Here is a 9,504-nt window from a genome sequence, read left to right on the forward strand (position 1 = left end):
TAAATTCAGCACGTAGTCCTTGCTAAGCTTACCTTGGTACGTTGAAACCCTGGCCTCTTGCCATGCCACAGTTTAAAGGGAGATTGTTGAGTTATTAGACTAAAAAAAACAGCCCTACCTTGACAGTCGTCTCACACGGCACTGAATCGCTTAGCCCCACACAGGTAAAGTAGGAGTCACATGAACTATCGCCCAGATCAGCTAAATCTCAAAAGGGGTGTTCTGTGCTACTGCCTTAGCATGCCTCTGCCAGAACGGGGTGCCCTGATGCTATGCTAGGGTCTCCTTGGGCTTGGGAGGGGGAAGAGTTGAGACACTTGAAACACTGGCTCCCCCTTCAGTTTGGGGTCTTTTTCCATTTCATTTGAATTTATTTTTTCATTCCATCTAGCGCAGGGCAGGGAAGCATATTGGCCACGGAGAAAAAGGAAAGTGGTTAAAGCACTACTACTTTGGTAGTCATGCCTTGGCTTTACTACAGAGTTGCTGTGCAACATTAACTAGTCTGTACTTCACTTACCCAGTCTGTCAAACGGTGGTAATTACCCTTCCCTATCTCCCCAGAGTATTGCGAGAATAAATTCAGTAACGTTTCTAAAGCACTTTGGGATCTTCTAACGGAAGGTGCTATAGCAGCGCAATGTGTAATTGCAACAATTAAGAAGATCTTTGCAAATAGTAAAAAGCTCTTAAGTCTGACATAGGATGAGAGAATTCATGTTCAACAGAATAAAATACAGTTACGGCACTTTTAGCACTTATTCTGGGGAGTCTTTAGGTCAGCAAGTGGAAACTGGACTTACATAACATTTAAAAAAAAAACCCTGTTTTGCCACTTTTGTGCATGTGGGACTAGACACAACCCCAAATCCCTTCTCAGCTTGAGGTGTTTTGTTTTGTTTTTTACTGCTCTAGCCACACCAACCTTCACATGCCATTATCATAGTCACTACTAAGAAGAAATATATAGCTCACCCTTTGAAGCCTGCTAGCATCATTCCTATAACCGACTGGCTATTCTCTATTGACAGTGCTGAAATGCTTCCCTAAAAGGCTGTTGGTGTTGCCTCTGCAGCAGTGCCAGTCCAGTCAGGGAGCAAGAAACCAGGATGGGAATCCATCCTGAAACCCTCTCCTGGGAAGGCCACCATCAAGCTATGGCACTGGCTGGATCTGTAAGGGTTTATTTTGATATGACATAGGGACTTTTTTTTGTAGTTCCATTTCCATTTATTATGTTAATAGTGGGGGAAAAAAAAGACACAGACTACTACAGCTCCAGAGTGACTCTGTGTAATTACATTGTGACAGACTCTTTGGGCACAGTAACATTTGCAAAACAAATTCCTTCCTTTTTATTATTACTTATTTGTCCTGCAGCCCCAGTCCCAGGCCAGGACACCACTGGGCCAGGCGCTGTACAAATACAAAACAAAAAGACTGTCCCTGCCCCCACAGATCTTACAATCTAAGTAAACTTCTTGCCATAACACTGATTTGCAAAGCTCTTTGGAAACAAGTCGTGAGACTTCAGAAGGTGAACGGGGCAAGGGGAGGCATTACTAATACTTTGCACTTCAGTAGCACCTTCTATACAAGAATCTCAGATGTTTCATAAGCATGAATGAATTTAGCCCCACAACAAGCAATGAGTTAGGAAAAGTATTATTACACCCATCTTACAGAATTGAGGCCCAGTGACTTGTCCTGTGTCACAATGAGGAACAGAGCCCAGGAACTTGATTTGCCCCATGGGTGCTGAGAGAACTGACACCTCCTGCACCAGCTAGGGCAGTGGTACCAGAGTGGGGAATGGACCCTTAGGTGAAGGCAGGCAGTGGAGGAAAGCAGCTTCAAGTTACCTTTGGAACTCCACAGAAGCCCTACTGGCGAAAACCACCTGAGAGATATCTGTTCATGTAGGATGCACTAGGTACTTTACAGACATTCGAGAAGGGACAGTCCCTGCCCTGAAGTGCTCAAGAAAAGACAGAAATGTAGACAGAGTTTAGGGAGTTCTGTCTTTTTGTAAACAAGTCAGCTAGATTCACTATGGGCCATGTGGCAGAAATGCATCTTTAAGAGGGAAGTATATATGGATGGGGAGGTTGAACTATGCATAAGGGCCATGTGGAAGAAGGCACGAAAGTGACTGTTGGGGCAGCTGAAAATGAGCAGACAAGGCTGGGAACACTGGTGGAGCGGAGGAGGTGAGGGGCAACACAAAGTTTAACAAGAGAGGATAAATGGGAAGGGGCAGTAATACAGGCAGAGACAAGAAGTTAAAGTGTAACGTAATAGTAGCTGAGGAGCCAGACAGAGTCAAAGACAAAAGTGACATCACCCTTGTGCTCTAGCTCCCTCCCTCCACAATTGGCCCAGCCTACTTTCTGGCCTGTGCTTGTTGGTTCCAGGTCCCCTGGAAGAGCAGGCGATGCACATGGCTTCACTGGCCTGCCTTCCCCGCATCACCCATGACATGCAGTCTCTACCCTTACAGGCCCATTCTTGCCAGCAGAATCAAATCTACAATCTCCTAACTCTCAGTCCTAAGACTTCACCACAAGACCATCCTTCCTCAACTTTAAAAAACTGAAGTGAATCCTTTAATGTGTGGAATAATTATACTCGGCCTAGTAGATTAGATTGCTAGTGACTGAATAAAGTCTGTGAGTTGGAAGGTTAAATGCCAATTTTTTGTCCCTAGGGTCGCCCCATAACTCCAGTGTACACCATGGCTCCAAATATTCAGAGAATTCCTGCTGCAGGGATTTATGGTGCAAGTTATGTTCCGTTTGCAGCTCCTGCTGCAACAACAGCAACTATAGCCACACTACAGAAGAACGCCGCCGCAGCAGCTGCAGCTGCAGCAGCGTATGGAGGATATGCCGGCTATATACCTCAGGCATTTCCTACTGCAACAATCCAGGTTCCAATACATGATGTCTACCAGACATACTGAGACTATCAGACAGTGGGGGGGTCTGGGGGGGGAGGGGAGAGGGACAAACACTGAAGGAACACTTTACTATTTATGAAGAAAGAACCTACTGCAAAAGAATATGTTTGGACTCAGTAAACTGAAAAAAAAAAAACTGAAAGTGAAGAATGTTATCAAATATTGTGTTTGAAATATTTTATATATGTGACATTTTCACTAATTTTTTAGGATATTTTTAAAATTTAATATACCTGTATTCATACATTTCTAAGTGACCTATATGCATTAAGCCCATTGCCCATACAAATTTATACACAGTAGTGGGATTGCAAAGGGGGTTTTTTGGGTGGGTTTTTTTTAAGCAATTATATTTTCAATATATTTGTGGTATGAAGGTTATTTTTTAGTAACTTCTGCACTCCAGAGAATTCTATTTTGTAGTGCCTTTAATAATATATCAACTATATATATATATTAAAAAAGCACATCTGAGCAGCTAGGAAATGTATAAACAATATATTTTGAAGAATATTTTCAATATTTAAAGAATACATACATTAGATTTTTGTTTGTTTTTGTTTAAAACAACAAGTATCTTATTTAAAAAGTTATACTGGAAAGTGCAATTTGAAAATGAGCGAGACCTCTGCATTTTGTGCTGGCATTAGCACAGTTTGTTTATCACTATCAAAACTCACAAGCAACAAACATCTATTTAAAAAAACAAACTCATAAAACAAACCTCTTTAAAGCATGATTAAGTGAATTGTTTTAGCTAAAGAAGAGGCTGCTGTGTTTTCCATAACATCTGGCTTTTATATTTATTGAAGTCACTTCTAGGTCCGTCCCTGAGCACATGCTCAGGGTATCTAATATTTCATGAGAGGTATCTTGACTTAGATCTTCTTCCAGTATAAAACCTAGTTTCTTTTTAAATGCTCTTTATTTTATTCTTTTGACGTGTAAGTTGTAGTGACAGCGAATGTATGATATTTTAGACAGGGCCAAATGTGCTTTTGTCAGCAGGAAGTACTGCATTATTTACCTGTAGCTTCATCATGTTTCATGCAAAATTTCTAAGGTACTAGGGGTGTTAGTGATATTGTACTTAATAAAATGGGGCTAGCCTCCTTCCCATTCTCCCTTTCAGACCTAATTCCCATTAGCATTAATTGGAGTTATGCATTCACATCAGGGAAGACAGAGACTAAAGCCCTATGAATTTAAGAAATAGAGTTTGTAAATATCTTCTAATATACATTTTTAAAGTCATTTTATGTTGCTAATTTACATGGTATGTGGTTTGCCACAAAACAAAACAAAAAAACATTTTATTTCAATGTTATTAAAAAGTTTGTTTTATTAAGAAGTAAATATATTATTGCAGTGTTTTGTGGCCTGTTTAAAGGCTTTTATTTAGTAATGCAGTGAATGTAAAATACAGTAAAATGTCAAAAGAATAGCTCACTCACTTTATGAAGTGCATCAGCTTTGCCAAGACAACTCTAATGAAGTGTGGTGTGCAATAGGGTAGTGAATAAACAATTTTGCTTTCTTTTTTAATTTAAGAACCAACTATAGGTCCATACAATAAAGGCATGTTTTGCCCACGGACAGCAATTTCAGATCATATCTAACTAAATTAAGTGACCACCTAATATGTACTTTCTCAACTTAAGTTGGGCCACTGTTTTTCACTCAGCAACACTCTGTTATATTTAATGCTATTTAACTATTATCAGAAGTACGGTGAGGAAGTTAACTATTAAATCAGACTCCGCCCCTAATGCTCCTTCCCCGGAGAGTTTTATCACATGTTCCAACCTTTCCAAAAATGCACCTACACCTTAGGCCCAACCCAGCTGGAGTGTTATCCAAGGGCTTGATTGCATGGAATGGGCAGCCTTCAAAACCAATCTCTCACGGGAATCAGTGGGGAATAGAAACCCCAGCCCAGCGGAGGTGGGAAATGGTTCCCACGTCTCCAGCCTTTGGTTAAGTCATCTCATGCTGAGCAGTGGCCATAGATAAGACCCAGCATGAGTAATGCCACTTCATGCAGCTTCAACATCTGACTGGATTGCTGCATAGAAACCCATTAGGTCAGCAGAGGATGATACAATGAAATGTGGGTTGATACCCTGTTTCACCACATCCCAGCCCCTCCACCAAAACCTTGGCAAGCTCCAGCAGTGGAGAGATGGTGGGAGGGACAATGTTGAAGCCATCACTCCCCTGCCCAAATTTCTGTGCCCACCAAGAGGGATCCACCCAGATCCAAGTCTCCTCTGCTTGCAGAAGCAGAGGACATGATCCATTCCAAGGTCTTTAGTTTAAACAGCAACTAGAGTTCTTACTGTATTTTACATATGCCTGTATATTATGTGCAACAAAAATAAAGAGGGAGATGATATCCTAACATGGCAGACAGCAAGATACTTTAAAAACAAATGGCCTTGATGACTGGGGTTCTTCATGGGCTCCGGGGTCTGTGCTAGCAGTTCCAATGGCAAGACTGGGGCCAAAAATTGGTAGTACAGTCAGTTAGGTATCTCTGAGCCTCCCACCTGTGGTCTGTCTTTATACCTGTTTCTCCACCATTTCATGTACACTACTGAGGTAAGTTTATGACTTGAAATGTGAACACTGTTAGGTTAAGAACAAACTATACAAAGAAATATATATGTATATAAAAATATATACATATATTAGCGTGCCTCATTTTCAGAAGTGCTAGTATTTTGGGTGTTTTACTATATCTCTGTTCTTTGTATTGTTTAAAACTTCTGAGTTTATTTAGTTCTTGCTCCACTTATGGTACATTCCTAGGATGTAGTAAATAAAGCATTCTTTAAAAACAGGTATTGTTACTTCATTTTAAAATGCTTGCCAGGTTTAGTCACAGAGAAAAAGCTGTTGCATGTGATCCATTCTCTCCAATTATTTGCAAAAGAAGTGGGGCAAATGTGTGAACTGAGTAGAATTTGTGGCGAAAGTAAACTGAAAGAGGAGGCTCTTGCCACACAGCCAGAGTTGGGGGAGCGCTCTCTATATTTTTAGCAGCACCAGACAAGGAGGAACGGAGCACACACAGTTTTTAGTAGAGAAAGGGGAGATGTGCTGCTCCACTGCTCTCCCTTACTTTAATCCCTGAGCAGAACATACCAACTATGGGCCCCAATCCAACTCCCACTGAAGGTAATGGGAGTCTTTCCACTGATTTCAGTGGGACTTGGATTAGGCCATATAATTTTTCATCTCTTGGTTAAATTCCTTCTCTGGACACAGATGGAGATGAGTTTGGTGTCTGACCTTAATTTCCATTTATCCACAACACAAAACTACCACACAGTTGGGTGCGCTGACTGGCAGTCTTTGCAATAGCAGCGGTGTTAGGGCAGCACTAAAAGTGAAACATATTGGCAGACTGGCATAGGGAAACTAACATATTGGCTGCATTTACTACGCCTGTCGCAGGTCAGGGCTATCGGTCCTTCCTTTGTTTTTCTCATTTGCACTAAATTTGTGCACAGATATTTAAAGAAAAAGAGATACTGATCTTTCATATATTTGTCCCTTCTCTGCATGTCTTCTCAATATATATAGTTTCCTTTTTAAAAGTTAATTTTCATGGCTGTAAAAGGCTGTCTGGCAGCCCTGCAGGCCAAAGCCTTCCTCAAAGCAGGCAGCAGCGCTACCATGTTCTCCTCATGGTCTCAGAACCCCCAAATACTTTTAAGTGTCAGGTGATAGTTAAGACTCTGTGCCAATTCAGTCTTTGCCTTACTCCCATGACTGCCTTTGTAAGCTAGACACCTGTGTAGGAACTGGGCTGAAGCCAACAACTCATTTCACATAAACTATCAAACCACCATGACAACAACTTTTTGTCAGTACCGACCTGAATCAGATCTACAAATGAATCACTCCATGGCCTCTTTCTGAGGCCCCCGAAACATGCTATAAAAATTCCATGGCCCACCTGTGCCACAATTGTTTTTCTGCATATCCAGAAGATTAAAAGCCAGGGCCAGCATTAGGGTGTACCAAGCAGGGCAATTGCCTAAGGCCCCACCCTCCAGGGGGCCCTGCAAAGCTAAGTTGCTCGGGCTTTGGCTTTCAGCCAGCGAGTCTAACATCAGCTCTGCTCTCTGATTTATTCTGGCAGACCCCCTGAAACCTGCTCGCAGCCTTCCAGGGGGCCCCAGACCCCTGGTTGAGAACCGCTGATCTATCCCTCTGAGTCTTATACTTGCAAAAGGTCCTGTGAGGCTTTTCTGTCACCGTGAAGCATGCACTACTGAAACCCAGGGTAGTCTTGCTATCCTATAGTGTTTCAGTTCTGCATATGTCAGTCTTCAAGCAGGGTCCCCCCCTGAACGGAATGCGCTAATTTTGCCTATATCTGTTTGGGTTTCTGCGTAGACTTTTAGAGAGTCTCCGTCGTCTTCTCTCTCGGTGTGTGTGCATGTGCGTGCACATTCATCTGTGGCCAAATTTACTGAAGATGCCAAAATTGGAGGAAAAGCAAACACAGGGGGAACAGAATCAAACTGCAGAGTGACCAGACCTGGAGTGATTAGAGCAATGAGAGTTGCAGGCACCCAGGGAAGAATCAGTACTAATAAATGAGAAGTCCTACATCCAAGGAGAAGGATATCAACTGCATAAACACGTCACATGCAGTTACACCCATCATGTGAAAGCAAATGTTTTTATAACTCACCTGACCCTTAGCATGATGGAATAATGGCTGGGAACCTTTGCTCACATACCCTGGTTATCAGTGCAACGTAAGAACCAAAAATAGTCTTGAATACAAACTGTTAGAGGAACCCTCCAGTAGGGTTCTTTAGCCATATCTGTGGTAGGAATTGTTTCCTAAAAATTCCCACCGCTGTTAACACCAGCACAGCTGCACCTGTACACGGGCACTAACCATTGCACACCAGCATTAGCAACCCTGGCAGGTCAAGTCTGGATGGTCCACCTGCTCCAGCAGTCATTTTCTGTAGCAGGTCAATTAAACCTGCTCACAGCATGACTAATCAATATGATGCTGAAAACAGGTTTCAGAGCCAGAGAGCCATCCACATTGTAGATTAACAAATTATAAAGTCAGTGATCTAGTGTGACCTCCTCCATAATGAAGGCCATAGGGCTGCTCTGACTTAATTCTTGTTTGAACTAGAGCATATCTTTTGGAAAAACATCCAATCTTGATTTTAAAATTGCCAGTGATGGAAAATCTACTCCAACCCTTGGGCAATTGTTCCAATAGATAATCAACCTTACTGTTAAAAATTACGTGCTATTTCTGGTCTGAAATTCGTCTAGCTTCAACTTCCAGGCATTGGATTTTGTTATACTTTTTTCTGGTAAATTAAAGAGCCCTCTGTTATTAAATTTCTGTTCCCCATCTAAGTACTTTTAGATTGTGATCAAGTCATCACTTACCCTTCTCTTTGTTAAACCAAACAGATTGCGCTCTTTGAGTCTGTTACTCAAGGAGCTCAATATAGTATGTTTTCCAATCCTTTAATCATTCTCATACCAACTATTGTATGATGTTAAGGGAGCAGGGAGGCACAGGCAGAATTTTGCCCTGGCTGTTCTGAGTGATATTTGGGAGCTATTGTGACCTTGGAGTGTGCACGTTCCGTAGGTGAGGTTCATTTTTGATTTCTCCAATCAGTGCACTGACTCCACCACAATTAGTCCCCAGTTAGTGTCCCACCTACATTTATGCTGAAGGATATTGAGTTTGCAAAGAAAAGCTGTGCTAATACCTACAACATAGTTTTCTGTTAACTTTAAAATCAAGTGCTCTTCCCAGAGAGATGAACAGTTGTTTTACTGTAAAGAGTGACATTGGGGCTCTAATGGAATATTCCCTTAACTTCTTTGCATCAGATCCTTTTTAATTATTAAAATAAAACTACAAGCTGTACATTTTATAAGCATTCTGATCTTTTAAAAGAGAAACATTTACAAGAGTTTCTTGTTTCTCTAGCTTGCTAGCATCTTTTCCCAGTTTTGTAAGCTCTTAATTAATGATTAACCTATCATAAGGTTCAAATCTGGCTGAGTCATACTGAGGATATTAACATAAAAAGTGCCACTGAAACAGTTGTGTTTGTAAGATGACCTTCCTGAATTAGGCTTGGTTCAAATACAATATTGGGTTCATGGTTGCTGAGCCAATTAAAGCCTCTGCCAAGTTGATGTTACTTCTTTTTGAATACTTCTATCCTGAATAATAACATTTTTTCAAAGTTTTTCTACTAGTTATAAATTTCAATTGATTTTTAATATACCTTATTATTTTCCTGACACAAACAGTACACACAAAAATACAGCCATACTACAGTTAACAAGAATATAGATTCATCAGAAAGTCAAATGGAGTAATACCATTTCTGCATTGCAACACATTATCTATATAGTATCATTACCAGAGCTCAAAAAATACACACCAAATGCATCCAATGAAGTGAGCTGTAGCTCACGAAAGCTTATGGTCAAATAAATTTGTTAGTCTCTAAGGTGCCACAAGAACTCCT

General features: G+C 41.1%; 1 protein-coding gene across 7 annotated transcripts in view; it reads left to right on the top strand.

The window, feature by feature from the left end:
* RBM47 (RNA binding motif protein 47) overlaps positions 1-5,785 on the top strand; it is a 115,458-nt gene extending 109,673 nt beyond the window's left edge. For all 7 annotated transcript variants that reach the window (XM_073342208.2, XM_073342207.2, XM_073342213.2 and 4 more), the window contains one exon: positions 2,708-5,785. In XM_073342208.2, the coding sequence (XP_073198309.1) occupies positions 2,708-2,962 (255 nt within the window). In that variant the 3' untranslated portion in view covers positions 2,963-5,785. The remainder of the gene's footprint in view (positions 1-2,707) is intronic.
* Positions 5,786-9,504: the final 3,719 nt, after the last annotated feature.

The sequence above is a fragment of the Lepidochelys kempii genome, chromosome 4 (assembly GCF_965140285.1).
Source record: "Lepidochelys kempii isolate rLepKem1 chromosome 4, rLepKem1.hap1, whole genome shotgun sequence".
Classification (NCBI taxonomy): Eukaryota; Metazoa; Chordata; order Testudines; family Cheloniidae; genus Lepidochelys; species Lepidochelys kempii.